At 44.7% G+C, this 20,516-nt stretch overlaps 2 protein-coding genes and 1 non-coding gene across 3 annotated transcripts; all 3 read left to right on the plus strand.

Annotated features, from left to right (window-relative positions):
- The first annotated feature begins 1,688 nt into the window (after window positions 1-1,688).
- RBM34 (RNA binding motif protein 34) lies at window positions 1,689-10,260 on the plus strand. Its single transcript, XM_086460402.1, has 11 exons — window positions 1,689-1,760; window positions 2,269-2,931; window positions 3,376-3,527; window positions 5,077-5,296; window positions 5,887-5,946; window positions 6,499-6,542; window positions 7,019-7,102; window positions 7,312-7,375; window positions 7,469-7,511; window positions 9,084-9,202; window positions 9,929-10,260. Exons 1-11 carry the CDS (start codon window positions 1,689-1,691, stop codon window positions 10,247-10,249), a joined length of 1,842 nt encoding a protein of 613 aa, XP_086316528.1. The 3' UTR covers window positions 10,250-10,260.
- Window positions 10,261-10,930: 670 nt separating this feature from the next.
- Window positions 10,931-18,975, plus strand: TOMM20 (translocase of outer mitochondrial membrane 20). Its single transcript, XM_086460982.1, has 5 exons — window positions 10,931-11,077; window positions 16,110-16,156; window positions 16,845-16,926; window positions 17,208-17,350; window positions 18,556-18,975. The coding sequence occupies exons 1-5, from the start codon at window positions 10,954-10,956 to the stop codon at window positions 18,598-18,600; spliced, it is 441 nt and encodes a 146-aa protein (XP_086317108.1). The 5' UTR covers window positions 10,931-10,953; the 3' UTR covers window positions 18,601-18,975.
- Window positions 11,814-11,948, plus strand: LOC147415961 (small nucleolar RNA SNORA14). The gene has a single exon (XR_015183406.1). It is a non-coding gene; the product is annotated as a small nucleolar RNA SNORA14 (small nucleolar RNA).
- Window positions 18,976-20,516: the final 1,541 nt, after the last annotated feature.

Consider the following 20,516-nt stretch of genomic DNA (forward strand, 5'->3'; position numbering starts at 1 on the left):
TGTAGTTCAGTTGACTGTTACACCTGCAAAATGACAGATTACTGATGAGACTGATAAATAACAAATGATTATAAGCTTTGGAAACATTGGCTGTGTTAATAATTACCAGAGATCTGAGACTGACAGGAGTAATTTTAATAATTTCAGTGGGGCTACTCAAAGGATATTTACATACGTTTAAGTTTAGCAGAATCAGAGTCCTAACAGTTCCATTCTGGCTTACAGTCTCAGCAAGCGTAAATGGTATTGATTTAACTGGGAACTACCTCTGGGCAAGCAAGAGCGAACTCAGCTCTCTGCTCACGGCTAGTTCTTGGTCAGCTCTCAGTTTTAGTGCCAGCATTTTGGCTTTGATGTGACAGTTGTTGACCCTTGTCTTTTATGAGAGGATTTGTTTGTTTCCTTGTTTAAATCAGGGATAATTAGTCACCTCCCCACTCCCAAACTGAGTTTTTGCTTAAACAGGATTTTTGCTGTTCTTTAAGACAGAGACTATTTATTTTTTGTTGTACTTCTCATGCAGTTAAAAGACTAGTCAAAAATCTGTTCTGGGTGTTTTATATTGCACCTCTTCTGTGCAGTGCGTCTGTAGATGGCACTCTCCAGGTTCACGTTCTTTGTGTCCCAGTGGTTACAAAGGAGGGTGCTGCTGGCAAACTGCTAGCCAGGCAATTGCATCCTGTGTTCCAGCGAGTCAAATGTGAGCCGCTTTTCGGGTTACATATTGTAATGCAGCTTTAAACATGGGTGTGCTCCCAGCTTGGCCTACACACTGTGCTTACAGCTGAGAGAGATTCCCACTAGCAGTGGTTGCTGGGCTGTGCCCACACTGTATTCCACAGCTGGATTACTTGTTTTGCCTTCAGTTGGACATTGGTGCCAACAAAACTGATAATGCTGGCAGTTCAAAAAGTGCATAAAATGTTGCAACAGAAGAGTTGTTTGTATTTGCTTGAGCCTTTAAGTTCCTGGTAATTTTCTGTGCCTTTCCAATTATTGCCACAGCATCTAGCATTTAAAATTACATTCTGGACAGGCACACCTGAAAGGAGATCCCAATTAGATGCCAAATTTCAGAGAGTTAGTAACAGGTCAAACTTCTGTATGCATCAGCTGCACTATGGCCTGGGTTGGAAAATGCTGAGAATTAACTTAGCAAAAAAAAAAAAGGGTCTTTTCCAGTTGCATCAGTCCTATCCATGTAGCTGCAGCAGCAAGGTGATCCAGAGCACTTGCCTCTACTGGCTGTAGAGCAAAGCTGGGGGAAGAGCTACAACTGGCTCCTCCTTTTCCTGTCCCCCAGGCTACAGGCATCGAATCCCCGGAGAAGTACCGGGTTTCAGGGATTTTTCTAACGAGAAGTCCTGGCATGCTTTAAAAGCCTGCTGTGGATCCCGCGTACAGATGAATCAATCCAGAAGGAAAGTGATGGCCCAAGTGATGCTTTGGGATGATCATTGGTGGTCTAACAACTTCTTAAGACTGTTTAGGCAATAATGGCTCAACCACCTGTGGCTCTGTGCTCTTTCTGTAACCCAGTTTGTAATGCATACCAAGTCCATTTCAGACCAACAAGTTACGGGAACTGTTCCGTTTTGGGTATTCCTTACACTCCCTGCGTCTCTACATCCTCTCATCCCTTTCCAGGTTTGTCTCAAGGTGAGCTACTTCAAAGGGGCTGCACAAGCATGAACCTAAGTGTGCCCATGAACCTAAGTGTGAGGTCACCCACCCTGGCGACTCTGCACCTTAACGAAAAGGTTTGAGTAAGCCCTTTTCCACAGACTTTAATCAGTCCGTCAGCAGCAGCGCTGCCCGAGCGTGAGGCAGCCCGGCACAGACCCAGCCTTCTCGTGGTTTTCATTAATGTGCACTCCAGGACAATGAGAACATCTTGCACAGATGTGAACTGGGGTGTTTGTCTGGTTGTCTTTGGTTTTGGTTATAAACTTTGCCCTGGATGTGGGCTGGATACCAGTCATGAAGATACAGACAAAAAAAGCCTGGATGCTGCAAGTACTGCCCTGGCATGAAAAAGTTACTTTTTGACAACTTCTGGCACTCTGATCCACTGAAGTGGGGTTAAGCAGAAACAGCTTCAGCAGACAGAAGTAATCGCAGAGAAATTTCTGTCTCCCTTCTCGGATGGAGCCGAGGGTTTTGCAGAATAAATGAGACAGCGCAGTACGCGGTGTCCGCCCCCATCCCCCCAAACGTGTGGCAGCAGCCATAGCTGGTATTACGTGTTCCTGGTGTTGCTACCCGCAGCAAACTAGGCCCACGCCCCGCACTGTCACCCCCTGGCTGGGGTCAGCTCACACCCGGCCGCGGTGCTGCCGGGGCCGGGACACCCTGGCCGGGGCGCGGGGCGGGGTTCAGGCGGGCGGCGGAAGAGGGAGCGGGCGCGGAGGGGCTGCCGCCCGCACGGCGCCCTTCCCGCCGTCTGGCGCCTCCGCCGGCCCCGGCCCCTCACCGCCCGTCCGTCACAGAGCGCTACGAGGGCGACCGCGGCGACAGTCCCCGGCCTCGTGCCGCAGCACCGCCCGCCCTCAGCGGGGCCGCCCGGTCCGGCCCCGCGCGCCGGAAGTGACGCGCTGCGAGTCTGTTCCCTTCAGGTCTCCAGCAGCCATGAGGGCCCGCCGGACGGTCGAGGAGCCGCGGGGGGCGCAGGACCCGCCGACGGCGGGGAAGGCGCGCGCTGAGGCTCCCCGCGGCCCTGCCCGCGCGCGGGGGCGATGCGGGGCGGCCTGCGGCGGGCGGGTGCGCGCTGAGGCGGCGGTGGCGGGCGGTGGCAGCGGCGGTGGCGGGCCGGAGGGGTACGTGGTGGGGCAGGTGCTGGACAGCCTCTGCCCGGGCGGGGCGCCCGCCGCCCCCCTTGCGCGCCTCTTCAGCGCCGCCGCCGCCCCGCCGGTGCTGGTGGCCGTGGCGGGGGTAAGTGCGGGGCTCGGGGCAGCGGCGCTGCCGGGCGGGCGGTGGGGGCTCTGCCCGCCGTGCGCCGGTACTTGTGGGTGGCAGCGGCTTCCCTCCCGCCTTGCGCGTCGTTCGTGCCCGGGAGGGGCCTACTAGCGGCCGGCGGGAAGGCAGCGACGTCCCCAGGGGCAGAGCCGGCCGAGAGCGCTTTCTCCTCGCAGGAGGCGGGCGGTCACCGGGAGCGTTTCGCGGTCCGCTGCCCCCGCGGTGGTCCCCCTCGGGGCTGGGAAGGCCGCGGAGGGTGGGCGCAGCGGCGAGCGGGGCGGTCTGGGCGTGCGAAGCGCCACCCCTTGCAGTTGTTGGTTTCCCTTGGTGGCCTCCAAATACGTTACAGTGTATCAAATAATTGTAGGGAAAAATTGTGGAATTCCGCTTTTTCAAGTTAATTTGTTTTATTTTTTTAAGAAAAATAAGAAAAGAAAGCGTACAGATGAAGCGGAGAAAGTGTCAGAAGACCAGAGCTCATCTGCCATACAAGAACCTCCTACAAAAGCAAAGAAAGCAAAGAAAGCGAGAAAGAAGGAACTTTCAAAAGCAGAGAAAAAGTTGGCAAACAGGTGAGTAGAAAATACCTTTTTATAGCAAGATTAAAAGAACCAACATCTAGGTTAATCATAAGATTATGAGTTCAGTGAAACATTAAAGTTCTGTTCTACTATTCATCTTGAACCTTGTGTTTAAGGAGATTGTTTTTAAGAAAATTGTGAAAATTTTCGGTGGCATGCCCCAGAAGGTGGTAGGTACTTCCAAATTCTTGAAGTTCCAGGCCCACGAAGTGCAAATCCCCCGTTAGAGAGCTAACAGGGCTGGAGGTTGTAGATAAAGATGAAAAGTTCTCTCTGGCACGGCATGGTGCTTTCTACCTGTGGCTGGCTTTATCCAGCAGACCCACAGTCGAGGGAGCAGATGCAGTTTCAGCAGGAGCAGGGTCCCAGGCAGTTGGTTGTCCTTGCCACCCTTGCCCTCTGCTGTGGCACAGAACGACGCTGTTGTGCTGGCCGTTCCGGAGGGTTTGAACCGAGACGCTGTCAGTGCAGGCAGGAAGGCCCTCTGATTTGGATAATGCCGTTTGCTCGGTTCTAGCTCGAGGCTCACGCTTTGTCCTCTCTCTGTGTGTCGTTGTGTCTTCCACGCCCATGAATCTTGTTTGTTGTTTCGGTGTCGGTGGCCTTCCACGTCTGTCTTGTGTGGAGCTGTTGGAGCGAGCCCAGAGGAGGGCTACCAAGATGGTCAGAGGGTTGGAACACTTTTCCTACGAGGACAGGCTGAGAGAGCTGGGCTTGTTCAGCCTGGAAAAGAGCAGGCTCCGGGGAGACCTTACAGTGGCCTCAGTACCTGAGGGGGCCTGCAGGAAAGGTGGGGAGGGACCCTTGATCAGGGAGTGCAGTGACAGGACGAGAGGTAACAGTTTGAAACTGAAAGAGGGGAGATTTAGATATTAGGAAGAAGTTCTTTACTGTGAGGGTGGTGAGACACTGGCACAGGCTGCCCGGAGAAGCTGTGGCTGCCCCCTCCCTGGCAGCGTCCAAGGCCAGGTTGGATGGGGCTTTGAGCAACCTGGTCTGGTGGAAGGTGTCCCTGCCCATGGCAGGGGGGTTGGAACTAGATGGACTTTGAGGTCACTTCCAACTCAAACCATTCTGTGATTTCAGAGGCTTCTTCAGATTGGCTTATTGTTTGTGCTGTTATGGCAGGTCTGTATAGATAGGGATTTGTTAGGATCCCAAAGGTTTGTTTGTTCCGAGTTTCCCGGATACTGGGAAGAATTAAATCTCTCCTTGGTTCTAGAGTGGAAAAATGACAGATGATTCCCCGCCTCTTCAATTTTAGAGGTTATAAAATGATTTAATTCTGAATTCTTTATTACTTATACTAAATAACAAATGCAGTGTCCTGGGGACAGTAAATAGTTTTACGTGTTCCAGAATGGTCAGCTCTGTTTGTTTAATGCATAATAAGCAAAATAAGGTTTGAAATTTTTGTGTTGAACGTAATCATTTAAAATGAAAGCTAAAATGTTTTATCTTTGGAGGCTTCAATTTTTTGACCACAGAGGCTCTGGTTTTTTTCCCATCAATGATAATTTGCTTGTCTTTTTCTAATAAGAGAGAGCGCTCTAGAGCAGGCAGATGAAGAAGAGGAGCAAAAACTGTCTCAAAACAAAGTGAAGAAAAAAAAAAAGGCTTCTCATGCTGTCACCAAAAGCACTGTCAATTCAGACACAGGCAGTACTGTAAAACAGCAGAAGGTGAAGCAGGTGCCTGACGAAGCGGTGAACAGGAGAACAGTGTTTGTTGGGAACTTGCCCGTCAGCTGTACTGTTAAGGTACGTGCGTGGGTTCTGTCAGCTAAAGGAATGAAAAGAGTTCCAGCAGTCCTTCGTTTGAAGGGGTGTTTCCAGCTGAGAAGTCACACGTATTTGTGACTAAAATCGCTTTTTGGGAAAGTAGGAAATAATGCTTATTACCAGGAACCATCGGAGGCAATCACTTCTGTTTTGCTGGAGTGAGGCTTTTTACAGCAGTGGTGCAGTTGCTCTTTCTTCAGTAGAATGGGTTAGCTTCCTTTTCAGTGAAAAACGACTTAATAAGTGTAGGTACCATTACAGAGTTAGTTTGTTTCTAATTTTGGATGCAAATGATACTTCAGATTCTTGCATAAAATACGTTACATTTATACTTTCTTCCGTAGCAAGGGGCATGAATTCAGTTTTGGCAATCTGTAGAAGAAGAAGCTGCCACAAGACAGACAGAAAGTGTTACAAATTACTTGCATATTTTTAGTAGCCCTTTAATGGGCCTCCTACAAGTAAAATGAAAGTAGTGTTAAAAACAATCTTATGAATATATATTCAACAATAATTCTTGTTACCAGGGTGCAAAAATATATTGAATATTTGTAATATTTTCTGTTTAGGAACTGAAATCCCTTTTTAAAGAGTATGGACAAATAAAATCCATTCGATTCCGGTCTTTGGTACGTTATTTCCTCTAATGTTATATAATAAAATTATTTTTTGATCTTAAAGGGTAGTATTCATAAGGGTTGTGTCTTCCTTAGTTCAGAAGTGGGTTTGGGTGTGTATGTTTTGCCATTAGAAGCAGCCTTGGAGATGTTATCACAGAGGCATCACAGGTGCTTCTTTCCTTTCGTCACATTTTACTCTTCTGTAGCAGCAGCTGATAGTATCAGAGCTGTGTTTTCTCTGGAAGGAGAGTGCCTGTATTGTTGCTCGCTGAGCTGAGGCATTACTTACCTGGTTTTAAATCACAGTAGCAAAGTCACACTGGCTGTACATCAGTGTGCTCTGTAAAACAGTTGAAGAGCACAGTCTTGGAACTCAAGAAACGTAACAGACGAAGTCAAAGCAAGCTGTCTAATTCCAAGGGCTTTCTAGGTCTTCCCTAGGAATAGCCTCTTCCATAATTTGGTCACTGCATTGGCTGCATTGCTCCCTGTGTTCAAGACCAGGTATTTGAGATAAATTGACAGTAGGCCCACTTAACTAAAGCTCTTTTTATCTTAAAGGTTCCAGCAGAAGATACTTCATCCAAAAAGTTAGCAGCAATAAAGTAGGTTCCTCTTGAGAATTTCATGCTTTATTTTTCAAGGCAAAAATAATTCTTAAGTGTCATTGTTACATGTTTGGCTGTATTATTTTTTTAATTTTCTGTTTCCTTGACTGCTGTAATTGCCTTTGTGTGTATGTAAGATTTCTTGACAAGTGAGAGAATTATGTGCCTGGTGTACTAGTAATTTATCTTGGGTTGTATTTCGTACGTTTTAGGAAGGAGGAAGATGCTAATAGCCTTTGATGCCTTTGGATGTATTTACGAGCTGAGGAAGTTTGATCAGGGTGCTTATACAGGCTGTATAAGCTGCACAGTGAGACTCCCTTGGCCATAAGGGGCTAGCTTGACCTTTGAGGGAAACGGCGTTGTTACGGTGCACAAAGCCAGAGGAGGCAGAAGGGCGTTTAACAAGAAGCGCTTGTGCCCTGCACACCACGAGGATCATTTAAACAACATGTGTCTTTTTCACGTTCCAGGCATAAGGTGCACCCTAATGCGAAGTTCATCAACGCTTATGTTGTATTTAAGGAAGAAGGTGATGCCACTAAGGCTCTAAACAAGTAAGTCACCGTTTTGTTCCTCATTCCCTGTTGAGGTAGATTTACAGATAAATTTCAACTACTTCCTCTCTTTCGCTTGAATGAGAATAAAATGTTTTGTCAAACTTAAATGTGAATTTGCTTTTGGAATAATGCCATGCAGTGACCTTGTAAATTAAGTAACGCTTTCTCATTTCATTTTGAAACCTGTTTGCTTTTGTCTACGAAAGAAATGGAACGGAAATTGCTAATGGATTTCACATCAGGGTTGACATTGCATCAAAAAGCGGTTCGGTAAGTAAGATGTGTGACTAAAGAGCCCCTTTTCTGTTTTGTTTTCTTTCTGTAACAAATAACTTACTCTCTTGTACCTCTTGTTTTCTTTAGCATGACAACAAACGATCTGTGTTCTTGGGAAATCTCTCATATGGTAAGTCTAAAATGAATCGTTGTGCATCGTTACTTAAAATTTATGGAATATATAGACATTAGTTTTTTTTATTTACTGGTATTTAGGGTGGCATGTTTAGGTAGCTAAATATCTTTTGCTGGAATTAATTTTTTAAATAGAAGTTTTATTTTTTAACCTAAAGGGGTTGTAAGTTACTGGCAAGTTCTGCGTGTTAATTGTTTCCTTTATTGTAGCTAGAACTGCAAATGTTTTTACTTTTGTGGTTTTTTAAATAAATATGACTAAACTGCACAGGCTGTAGCTTTCTGAACTGTTAAACATGTACTGGTGCCTGTTTGTGAACTACTTCAAGTAGTGATACACAGTGGTGGCTTCTCATTTTGGTGCTGTCTGTGAGCCACAGGGTGGGTGACTCTGTCCAGGCAGCTGTTGGCCATCGGTTGTTACCCCTGTGGGGGTGCTTATGTATTGTTGAGTTCAGGGATTGATGAATATTCAGCTGCTTCTGAGTAGGCTGGAGAGCAGATGAAGGGACAGCCATCAGGTGTGGTCCCTGTGAGGGTGGGAATGGAGTCAGGATGCTCTGGAGGAGCATCTCACTTGGGGGTGGTGCGGATGCGTAAATACACTGGATGAGGGCGTGCCCTGACGCAGGGCCAGTGTCGCCTACTGCTGACAGTAATGCTGAGCCAGACAGGCTTTAGACTTCAGCCTAAAACTCGACCTGTCTGAAAACCTGGGTAGGTGACAAATCTGACTGTGGTGACGTTGCTAACGCCCGTTGTGTCGAGCTTGCGTCAGTACTGTGCGTTCTCTGAGCATCCCGCAGGAAAAAACCGTTCGGGCATCTGCAGTGCTCTGAGAAAGGTTCACGCTGCTGGAGCCATCCTCAGCCCACCTAAGCCCCACTGCTGTGAATTCAGCCCCTCCCCTTAGCAGAGGTGCGATTGTATCGGTGAAAAGGGATTTACCGTAGTATGGAGCGTGCCTCTACGGAACAGAGAACAACCTGTATTTTTGTGTTGGTACGTCATGCTTGTCTGTTCGTGTAGGCGTGAGACTGAGAAAGCCTCACACATCTGGCCGTTACCAGAACAATCATACAGCAACTGTGGTTGGAAACCGTACATCCCTTCTCCCCCGTTCAGCTAAAATTCACAGCTCGGTCAATGAGCATTAGGTTCAAAAGCTGCCAGCTCAAGCTCATTATCATCAGCATTAGTTCTTAGAAGGAGATTCTGGCGTAAGAAGGAGCTACAAAAATGTAGCACGAATCTGAATTCCCACTGTGTTCAAACCATAAGTGAAATTATTTGACAAATTTATTTTGGTCTTTGCCTTCGTTCTTCTTGGTGATTTATGTTGTACTCTTCAAAGCCGGAAAATCCGTAACTGTTGAAATAAACAGCCCTTTGTAATGTCTGCATTGTTAACTGGCTGGGATTTTCTGAACTGCTGGTGTTTGTGTACCTCTCTCTCTCTATATATATATATTTAAATGTGTATGTTTGTGTACCTGAATTGGGCGAGGCTTCTAAAGCTGTGTGTCTGACAGAAGAGCCATCATCTGTGTCATTGTGCTTCCTGCAGACATCAGCGATGATGCTGTGCGAGAACACTTTTCTGTCTGTGGAGATGTCGTAGGTGTGCGAGTTGTGAGGGACAGAAAGACCGGCTTGGGCAAAGGCTTCGGCTACGTGCTCTTTGAGGTGCGTACGGGTGGCATGCTTCGGGACACGGGGCTTCATCAGCCTCTGCGTCGGGGTTTGCCTTTGTAGCCTTTTACATTTATTTATTTTATTTAGTAATTTTTTGGGGGGGTTGTGTACAACGTTAAATGGTAGCATCATTGTGTATGTTAAAAGCAGCTTGGAAGACCAGCTCTGTGGAAGCAGATGCAAAGCGGTTTAGATTGTGTACAAAGAAAAGTTGTAAAACGCTGGGGTGAAAGAAATTAACTTTAAGGGAGAGACTTAAAGGAGGGACAGATGAGTTTGCTTGGTATAACTGCAGTGTCCTCCACTTCTTATGTGTCAAAATATGGGTGGAATTCTTTACTGCAGCCTGTTTGCTTACTGGCTCTCCGTGGGTGATTCAGTACCGCTTGCTTCCTTGGGGCAGCCTCCCAGCCACACCTGCCCTGGTTTATTTCCTGCAGCACCATACCTTTTTTCCCCAGTTTCTCCCTCAGCTCGCCGCCTCTTTCATATCTCACGTAAGCTGTTTTGTAGCCCATTTTCAGGTACCTGCGCCTCGATGCGTGAGCTGCGTGGGTGCGCTGAGCTGAGCAGAGAGGCTGTGTCATTTGATACACAGAGCAGTTTGAGCACTCGCTGTTGTAAAATCTTGCTTACACAAATTAAAGGCCACTGTTCATTTGAAAGTGACCGGTTGGAAGTAATGTTGCTTTTAAACTTGAATGCCTGCTCCTGTAGAACACGGATGCTGTACATCTGGCGCTGAAACTCCACGAGAGTGTTCTGTTGGGAAGGAAGATACGGGTGAAGCGCTGTGGAGATAAGTGGAAAGCACCGCAGAAAAGTCCGGATCGGCCCCGTGCTCCTAAGGACAGAGTTGGTACCACACTGAAGAAGTGCTCTGATGATGCCTTTGTTGGTGAAAAAGCTGTCCCGCTAAAGAAGAGCACTAAACCAAAAGGACTAAAAAATATTCCCAGAAATAAAGCTGGGAAAAACAAGAAGGTTTTTGATAAAAATCAAATGTTTAAAAATGTTCGTTGTTCTTATAAAGATTGATGTGTACAAGAGTGTTCTGGCATAACTTTTGTTTGCTAATACAGCTGTCGTCGTTCTTAGCATTCACTCTGGGGTTTTGGGCTTCTCCCGAAGGCAGTAGGAGGTACGTGCCGGATTGTACCGCCGCCCCCCCCCCCCCCCGGGAGCTGCATTCTTCCTTGCGGAGTTGTGCGGAATTACCTGGAGTGACCACAGAAAAGGCGGCTCCTGTGCGGGCTGAGCCTGTGATGACGTGCAAAGCACTACCTAGATAGGTTGGGGGTCTGTTTTTTAACTGTTATGCTTCAGTTTACAAGACTTCGGTCTTTTGGGCGACGAAAGATGGTGTTCCGGCGGCGGCCAGGCCTGGCCGGGCTTTCCGGGCCCTGCAGCCAGCGGTGGCCGAGCGCCTGGTGTGCCGTCGCTGCAGGCCTGCTCGGGGAGATCCCTTCCCGCCCGACTCTGGCGACCTCTGACGCAGGGAACCCCGCCGCCATGCCGATGCCCGCCCACGCATGCGCTCCTGGGGCGGCCGGCCTCCCCGCAGGCACTGGTGGAGGCGCCCACCGCCGCTCGCTGATGACGTCAGCGGAAGCGCGGAGAGGTCCTTTCTGGCTGCCCGCTCGCCCCAAGGTGCCTGCGGAGCTCGGCGCCGGCCGCGCGGCGGGAGGGAGAGGGAGGGGGCGGGGGGCGGCGGCGGGACCTTCCCCTCGGCGCTGGGCACGATGATGGTGGGCAAGACCAGCGCCATCGCGGCGGGCCTTTGCGGGGCCCTTTTCATCGGCTACTGCATCTACTTCGACCGCAAAAGACGGAGCGACCCGAATTTCAAGAACCGGCTGCGGGAGCGTGAGTGTCCGGGCCGCCGCCTCCCCTTCCCCCACCTCTCCCAAGCTGGCTGGCGCGAGGAGGGCGGGAGGGCGGCACGTGGCGCCTCCGCGGCGCCTCCCGGTCCGGACGGGCCTTCGCCGCCCACTCCCCCCGGCCCTATCTCTTCCCCCCCCCCCCCCCCCCCCCCCCCCGGTTTCCCAGCCGCCTAGGGGCTGGGGGGGCGGCTGCCCGGCCCCCTCCCTGCGGGGGAACGGCTCTCAGCCCCCGCCGCCTGCCCGCCCTCCGCTTCGGCCCGCGCTGCCGCCGTTACCGGCGGGAAAGGCGCGAGAGGGGCCCGGGGGCCTGCGGCGGGGCTGGCCGGGCCGGGCCGGAGGCTGGCGGGCGGCGTTCGCCCGGGGGCGCTTGTGGGAGGTGGGCCCCGAGCCCCGGCTGTTTGTTGCTTCTCGTCATCCCTTAACCGAAACGGGGTGTCGGGGCTTCTCGTCGGAGCGGGCTTTCTGCAGTTCGCGTGGGTTCTGGGTACCTCGTGGGTTCCGCATCAGAAGCTTGCCTTGGAAATAATTCACCTCCCTCTTTATTTAAATCCTGTTGTCCTGCACCCTAAGCCGTGCTGTTACCACCGCTGCTTTTACGTGGTGACGTTTATTTTTTTTGCTTTTGGGAGATGATCAGGTAAAACCGCGCGATCTCTTACAGCAAAGTTGTTGCCGTGGTAAAGGCAGGAACCGGTAGGAGCCCTCGGGTGTTTCATCTGCTGCATTCTTAACCCTCCTGGCAGCTCAGTTAGTAGCTTCCAGGATAAAAATGAATGCCAGAGAAAACTGTTGATTAATCCAAAATGTAGAGCTCTTCTGCTGTGGCTCTTCATTATTTCACATCTTCAACATTTATTTAGATGTTTTAATAATTAGTGAAGGTTTTAAATGCAACTGTAAGCGCGAGGACTCAAGGTGCTCAAATCAATAATGAGAAATAAGATGATGTTGTGCTGGGTTGTTCCTGTCATGGCAGTATGTGTAGTATTCCTGTGATAACTGATCTGAGGATAAGAAATTACAATTAAGGTAAACTTTCCAGGAAAGTAAATGTAGTGTGAACAGCAGTTTCATAGATGGAAGAGTCAATAACTAGATGAGTTAAAAATTAGTATTTACCCTTAAACATAACATAAACACTTTGATTCTGTCTTAATGGATTTAATTCATTGAGTGACCAGTGTTATCACTTTACAGCACGTTAATTCCGCTTTCTGTAGGATCTTCCACAGCAAATGATGTCTTCCGAGTACTTCACATTCAGGGCCTTGCTCACCTGTGTAGCATCTCACATGCATCCTGCTCATGTGTCTTCCAAGTACGTTTTTCCCCGTGGTGTGAGTCATTCATTGGGAATCTTTAGTACGGTAAACTGGCAAACTGGCACGGTAAACTGGCAAACTGGCACGATAAACTGACACGTGCTTGTCTTGCACAAGCAAACTCGATCTTTGGCAGCGTAGTCAGCCGTGTTCTTTTATGATGTTAAACAAGTAGGAGAGAAAACACTGGATTACATAAGATTTTTGCAGAAGCACTGGAAACTATTTTTGCATCCTGTTGTTTTCATTATCTGAGGTTCTTTAAAGTGGGAAAAAAAATGTGGTGGTTTGATAGGGGATGGCTGTTGTCATTTGGAGGACATCAGTGTATGACTTTGGTCTTTGGACAGGATACGCTCGGCTGCTGTTGTAAGGCTTTAGATAATACTGGGGAATTTGTTTCTATTTTTTAGTACTGTAACTGATTCTCTAGTATGGATGGTTTTGTAGCGGTGCCAGTGATCTGATTATTACAGCAGTTTTACTCTTGGATAGCAAGGCTTGGACTGTAAAATACTTGACCAGAACAGGTCCAATGCAGCAGCCAGGTGCAGTTCTTTGGATGAAGATGTGCTGTTTCTTAGGCAAATAGGGGTATCTGATGAAACACTCGTAGAAACCACCTTTGCAGCAGATCTTTTTCACTAATGTTCTTAGGATAAGATTATTTTTCAGCCTTTATGGTGTAATGTCACCAAAATTTGGGAAGGACAGGAGATCCGACATGTCAGCAGATTGCTTGTTGTATTTGGTCAAGCACATGCTGACAAATGAAGAAGCAATATTTTATTTTTTGCCATCCCAGTTACTTTGTACATCTCTTTGGGCTGTGTTAGGACCAAAGTTTTTATGTTGCAAAGGGTCATCATAAAAATGAGGTGTCCAGATTCAGGTTTCAGGAAAAAAAAAGTTGTGATTTCCTGGGAGGCTTGAAGACCTCTTAGACTTTGGTTTTCCAGATATCTTAATCTTAATCATATTTATTTAGTAGGTTTTGTGGGTTCTTTAGGTTTTGGTGTCATTATTTTGGAGACATGTCCATATTTAATCTTGGAACCAAAAGATAGCAAAGCTACAAACATCTGGAGCTGCTTAGCTTCTACAGCTATGTTTTAAGGTGATAAGATCTTAGATGTGTTTACTGTTCGTGTTCTTGAATGCATAAACCAGAACTGTGCTCTGTGCAAGTGTAGGCGCTGATCCCTTCGTCACTGAGGGACAGCCAGAATTCCTGACCTGCTGAACTTTGACTCTGAGCACCTTCTGCCTGGACAGCTAGTGAGAGGGGAGCAGCAGGAAGGCCTCACGGGTGGGAGCTGAAGAGGCAGACGGGTTTTTGGTCATTCCACTCCTTTGTGGGACGGGACATGAAGCTGCTGGGGCAACCTGGGGACTTTTGGCAACCCCTGCCAGCGCAACAGGCTACCCGTTGGTTCGCCTTGGAAACTTACTCCCTATGTGCAAGAGCTGTGCCTGAAGGACCTGCGAGTCACATGCAGTTTGGGAGCTGCAGTTTAGCTTTCTGCTTTGGATGGATGCATGTCCGTTTCTCTGTTAACTAAGATTCCTTCTATGAAAGTCTGCCCTTCCCCTTTTTAAGTGTGATGACGTCTTTAGAAAAGAGGGAAGTTTTTTGTTTTCTTGGAGGTCCCTGAGCAAAAACAAGAATTTATTCCTCCCCACCCAAGGCCATTGCTTTTTCCTTGTCAGAGTACAAATGTAACTTTTGGCTGTTGTTGCAAAGATATTTTAAAGCAAACTACTGTTACCAACCAGTATGGGAAGAATTCCCGAATATCCGTTAGAGCCACATGTTTTGTAATTGTTTTAGGTAGTGGACTTCTAAAGAGACCTGTAAAAATGTATTAAGAAGAGGAAGAATAATTGTATAGTAATCAGACTTGAAAGATTCTGTAAATCATTGTTCAGTTTAAAATCTTCGCATTCCTTTACTATTGTCAGGTTAAAATATATAATTTCTTAGGTGTGTGATCAGTGGTCAAAAGCTTTTATTAAATAGTTACTGTAACCAGCATGTCTTTTATTCTTTATCTCTGAATGCTTAACCTGGTGAGTGATACCTGTTGTAGTATTTTAGAAGACGTCATAGTCACACCAAGAAAACTCAGTTTTCTCCTGAAAATGATGTACAAATGTTAAACTGTTACTCTTTGTACTTTTCATTGATGCTTTCACTGAATGCACTGTAGTTGCAATGTGCCTTGTTTTGATAGTGAAACATTTCAGATACCACTTTTTTCCATTTTTATTTTATCTTTAAGATTTTATGTATTAACAAAACTGGTTTGCATAGTAGTGCAGTTTAAAGTTTTCTGCAAATTAATGCTTCAGAAAACTTGGAGTGAGCTAATTGAAGGCACCAACTTTGAAGAGAGAAATTCTCCTTTAATATTGAAAACAACCGTAATGATAAAACTACAGTGTGGTACCATTCTACATGACACGCTTTTCTGTATGTGATGTTCTAAAATAACATACACAGGTCAACAAGTTGTAGAAATTCAAGTGCTAAGGGTTATTGAGGTATTGTAGAAAGTAAAAGGGTGATAGTTAGAATGTGAGCTCCCTTTATATGAAGAACACTTACCTTGTCCATTAATTCCAAATGTTACATTATCACTACTAGGAAATCGTATTCTTGAATGTCTCCGTAATGTGGACAATTTTAACTCATTGCTGTTAAAACAGCTAGTCATATTTGGAGATATTTCCAGCTTGTAAAATTGTCTCAAAAGAAAATTCAGGGCTGTGTGACAGTTGTTCTTTGTCAACATAGATGTTCACCGAGCAGACACTGAGGACAAATAGTACGACCGCAGTTGTTTAACCATAGGCTGTATTTAAAAGTTATATGGTGTAGCTATGTCAGTTGAAGAACTGATTACTTACAAAAATGATTACTCTAAGGAAATCACCGATATTACTATAATTATTCTTTCTTATGTGAATAGCTGCCACTATAAAATATCTTTATACCTGCCTAATCGCATTAAGAGCAAGCTATATGTCATTTTAATTACGCTGGTTTTGCTGGAGGGGTACAACTTTATGTTGCAGATCAGCTTTATGCCTTTAGGTTGGGCAATTAAACCTGTAAATGTTTGTTCAGTCTGTAGATGTTTGCTTTCCTCAGATTGCAGAAGTGTATGCTTTAGTACCGCTCTTGCTGTGGGATGATGAGATGCTGCCACCTATTTAATGTGTTCCCAAGTCTTTGCTAAAAAGCAGCTGGGAAAGTATGCTTGGGTACTGTGACCTGCTAAAGTTCTGTTGGTGGTGCACTGTATAGTTCAAAATTAGATAGACTTGATATCATTGTTAGAAATCATGTAGAGAAATCCTGTATTACTCTTAATTCTTTTTCCTTCTTCATGCCTGTAGTGCATGAGGTACGCTCTGCTGCAGGCCCAGCACAGTTGGTGTTTGCCACAGCCAGCAGGAGAAGAGTTGCCATTTTGAGTTGGCGTGCTGCTGCCAGCCCTCGTTAGGCCTCTAAATGATATGCTGTTGCAGAGTGAGTGGGTTGCAGTCTTGTGTTCAGTCTTCAATATTTGGAATATATTACCAGTTTCTTGTTTGGAAAATAACTTTGATTTCTTTGTGATTTTGAACTATAATCTGAAGGCTTTCTTAATTGCAAATTAAAAATGTAAGATGTTTTTATTCTTACAGGAAGGAAGAAACAGAAGCTTGCCAAAGAGAGAGCAGGGCTTTCCAAGGTAATGCTGTGTTCAGTAATGCAGTGCTATTTTGAAAGATGTTTCATTTGTAAGATTTGTTTAAAGATCTGTTGTGATTCCAGTTTAGAAACACTTCTGCAAATATGCAGTCTTTGTTTTTTTTAATGCTCACAAATAAATATATGAAATGATTGTTCCTTTTTTGTGCCAGATGGAGGCCTTGTACAAGAAAGTACAACATTCGCTGTGTGATTTGACGGTGTTTTCCTCCTTGTAGTGTGTGCAAGGACTTTTCAGACTTAAAAATCATTGATGGGATACACATATAACTGAACTTGGTACTTTTTTGCTATTTGATTTCTCTTTCCTTATCGCCAGTGGATCTTGGAAGAAAAGATAGATTTATCTTAACCAATTGTGAGAAGTATACTTCTGATGAACGTAACACGCCTTAGACTTTATATTTGCTTCAAAATTGTGTACTTAATAAACTGAGTAGAGGTGTTCCAGGCTCTGTCTCTACAGATTTGTGATGCAACAATATGAGACCTGAACATTCTGTGTACGTTTAGCTTAGTGGTGACACGCTTTTTTTTTTTTTTTTTTTTGCCAGTTTCAGTGTAACAATATTATGTGTGTGTTTGATTTCAGCTGAGAACGTTTTCTGCTAACGTGTTTATTAACTGATGTTGAAGGGCCAGCTTCTGTTTTGCTCTGTGTGTTACAGTTGCCTGATCTGAAAGATGCTGAAGCAGTTCAGAAGTTTTTCCTTGAGGAAATTCAGCTTGGCGAGGAACTACTAGCTCAAGGTAATAGCATAGTTTTTTTCTTTGAAGGGTAAGTTGTAAAATAATTTTTCTTTACCTTTGCTAGAAGGTGATTTTTATATAGTAAGCTCTTCTGGGGAGTCAGATTCACCTAGGAAAATCTGTTTACTTGTTCGTAACGTGTGTTCAGAAGATCCAGCAAAGGAGTAGGAAAGAAAAGTGTGGATTGATTCTCAGTAATTTAATCCACTGTTGATGGATGCTTTATGTACTTTACAGTGTGGAAGAAGGTTGATTTCAAAACATTATGATTTGTCACACAGGTGAATATGAGAAGGGTGTTGATCACTTGACCAATGCCATTGCTGTGTGTGGACAGCCGCAGCAGCTACTACAAGTTCTACAGCAGACTCTTCCACCACCAGTGTTTCAAATGCTTCTAACTAAGCTCCCTACAATAAGCCAGGTATGTGAAATGTTCCCTGCTGTTTTGCTTTGAAAAGAATTGAACAACTACTCTCATCCACTACATCAGTCTCAAGTGTTGGTTTTTGTAATATGTTTTTTGTATAAATTGAGTTAGATTAAAATAAGCTGAAACATTAAAAAGTGTATACGAGAAGTATCGTGTAGCATTAATAGCAAACAGGGTAAAATAGAAATAGAAAACTTGTCTCATGGGTAGGGTATGCTAAGCTCTTCTAGAGACATCTGACCACAGCTCTGATACTATAAGCGGAGCCACTGTTTCCCAAATACAATTTGGGGGATCAGAAGATGGTAACTTTCTTGCACTAGGTCTTGGGTTTTGGTTTGTGGTTGGTTGGTTTTGTTTTGGTTTTTTTTTGTTGGGGTTTGTGTTTGGTTTTGTTTGGTTTGGGTTTTGTTCTTGTTTTTTAAGCGTTTTGTTTTGGTTTTTTAAATTCTATATCTGCAAGTGTCTCTAAGTGCTGTAAAAGCCTCATTAGAATTAATCTGTTGCTTTTGCTAGCCTGTTGCTTCTGGGCCAGGTATAAACACAAATGTTAACTAGCACCAGGACACATGACAGTTTTGGAAGCTTGGGGGTTTCTCTAATGATGAAAGTGTTTGTAGCTCTGTATGTAAAATGCCCTCCCTTTTTAGCTTGAGTACTGTGGAGGTAATGTTGGTAATATGCTAGCAGGTGAGTCTATTGTAAAATAAATAGTATGTTTTATGTTCTTGGAAATGCAAGGGTACTCCCTAATGGTGTTACCTCACGTAAAGCTGAGACCCAGTGCTGTGCATCAGTCAGCTCTCTTTACAGCTCAGGCCTGGTTTGTTTCAGGTTAAGGTCCATAGTTAGTAAAAACACTGGAAAGTGTCAGGTACACAAGATGTAAAGGTCTGGGGAGCAATGGAGCAAAAATGTTTCCTTCAAGAACAGTGCTGAAAACCACACAAAGGTCATTGCTTGAGGCTGATAGGATATTATTTATCTGACTTTGTCTTTCTTAGGCATTGCACAGGATGTAATTTCTGTGGAACTGACTTCAAAAACTTATGTCAAATAGATTAGCATTTTTAACATTAATCTGTTTGCTCAGTAATTACACTGCTTAGTGTTCAGGGTAAAATTAGATTGCTTGATAATCAGTTGCCTACTGTCAATTTTATGTAATTGTGAATGAGTTTTTCTCCTTCTTACAGAGAATTGTAAGTGCACAGTGCTTGGCTGAAGATGATGTTGAATGAGGTCACACCACAACAGGGGGAAAAAATGTTTTCTTACCCCAGAAGATGAGCATCAGTAGGGGGATAAAGGGGCAAACATAGTAGTTAATGGACTGTGTACCACATCGGGTTCTACCAGAGTTAAAATTAACTTTGTGTAGGTGGGTTTCACAGGATTTTATTTATTATCCCAGTGAAAAGTGTATTTTGATAAGAATTCATTTTATAAATACACTGTGGTGAGTTATCAAAGTATCACTAACTTCATTATTATTAAAATATGCAGTTGTAATGTTGTACATACAAAGACATAAAACTACGACCTATTAAAAACCCAATGCTCATTTTTGAAAAAAAAAAAAAAAAGGAAGTTATGGCAATAAAGATTTATCTGCACTTGTGTGTCCCTATAGTACTACTTTAAATTTCAGAACATTTGGATGTCAGAGCAAATGATCTAAAAATGACTTAACATTAAAATTTATTTTTAATGTTATGGCTGGTCTTCCAATGCTTTTAATTAAGTTTAAAACCTTGTGTCATTTCCTGAGAAAACAGACATGTGATCACTTAAACAGTAACTGATCACCTCAGAAAGAGATGCAAATCAGAATGGTAACAGATGACTGGCTGCAGAAAGAATGACAAATCATTTCTGTCAGGAGCAATAGTATCTAAAGTGATGCAGGTCAAAACTATTGGGCAGACATGAAAGCTCTGTTAATGCAGGTGTCTGAAATAAAGCTGTTTGGAATAGAACCTGGGGCAGGTTGTAAGAGCACAGAGGTGTGTCGTTTTTTTTGTGGAAAGCTTGAAACCTTTTTGCAAGAGAAGCCATTGACGTTTCAGTCTCTAGTCTTCAAGACCATAGAAAATGGTTCTTAAGTCTTGGGCATTTGCCTTAACAAAAATTGCACTGATGAGGTAAGACAATGATATCGCCAGGCTAAACTAGCTAGAGCTAATGGAATTAAAAAGATGTAAAATTTCGGTGTGGTGTGATACTGTAAACTTGAATTTAGGTAATTTTTCCTTTGCCAGTGAAAAGGAGGCAAATAATATGCAGACTCAAGTAGTAGCAGAAGCGTACTTCTGAAAGCAAGTTTTCCGTGGATAGGGTGTTCTAAATGTCAAAACAGGTTGGCTTCTACTGTTCTCTGGTTTTGTGCTATCACCACTCAGAGGGCAGAAGAAACAATTAAAAATGTAGCTTTATTTTTTTTGTCACTTGTTTTAACTTAAGGAGAAGAAAGGAGGAGAATGCTTCGAGGTGTCTGTCTGTCAGACCAGCTGATAATTTGTGCTAATGATGCCAGTACATTAATAGGAAGGTACTAGGTGGCATAGTCCAAGTAGAAGTGAGATACTCTTGAGAGCACTTCAGCCAGCGATCCCGTCTGTCTCGTTTCAGCCTGGTGTAAGTTTCTGTAAAGGCAGATTCTTCCAAACCATAGGTCTCAACGTTTCAGAGATAGCCTCTCAAAAATTCTGTGTGAGGCAAAGTGGATAGTTTGTGGTCACCTAGCAGTCAAATGCCTGAGTTTGGGAGTAGAAATGACTCTTACTGAGTCAGTCTGCTTAGATGGTTTGCCATGGAAGAGATATTTCCCCCTTAACCCCTTGAATACATGATTTCCCAAGATTTTAGGTGCTATTGAATCTTTCTGTAATGTAACAAATACTGAAGTTAATGGCTGGTACAATCAAAAATTTCTTGTCATTTAGTCTTTTTGTTGTGTTTGAATTGTTAAGGTAATAATGTAAGGTAAAAGTAAAACTTAGTAGCCATAATCTTTGGGTGACAATGGCTGGTTTGCTCTTTTAATTTATTTTGTAGGGACAAAGGTATTGGGCACCTAGAATACTTCATGAAAATACTGTGAAATTGCAGAAGGTTCTATTTTTAATGAGTACAGTGAGACTTTCTGGACGAGTTT

This window comes from Leptosomus discolor, chromosome 2 (assembly GCF_034619465.1).
Source record: "Leptosomus discolor isolate bLepDis1 chromosome 2, bLepDis1.hap2, whole genome shotgun sequence".
NCBI classification, from domain to species: Eukaryota; Metazoa; Chordata; class Aves; order Leptosomiformes; family Leptosomidae; genus Leptosomus; species Leptosomus discolor.

Excerpts from the sequence above, each read along its gene's own strand:
- RBM34 (XM_086460402.1), top strand. The coding sequence starts at position 1,689 with ATGAACCTAAGTGTGCCCATGAACCTAAGTGTGAGGTCACCCACCCTG. Across the intron at positions 2,932-3,375 it reads TGCTGGTGGCCGTGGCGGGG|AAAAATAAGAAAAGAAAGCG; the intron begins GTAAGTGCGGGG and ends TATTTTTTTAAG. Across the intron at positions 5,297-5,886 it reads CCGTCAGCTGTACTGTTAAG|GAACTGAAATCCCTTTTTAA; the intron begins GTACGTGCGTGG and ends TTTTCTGTTTAG.
- TOMM20 (XM_086460982.1), top strand. The coding sequence starts at position 10,954 with ATGATGGTGGGCAAGACCAGCGCCATCGCGGCGGGCCTTTGCGGGGCC. Across the intron at positions 16,927-17,207 it reads CGAGGAACTACTAGCTCAAG|GTGAATATGAGAAGGGTGTT; the intron begins GTAATAGCATAG and ends TTTGTCACACAG. Across the intron at positions 17,351-18,555 it reads AGCTCCCTACAATAAGCCAG|AGAATTGTAAGTGCACAGTG; the intron begins GTATGTGAAATG and ends TCCTTCTTACAG.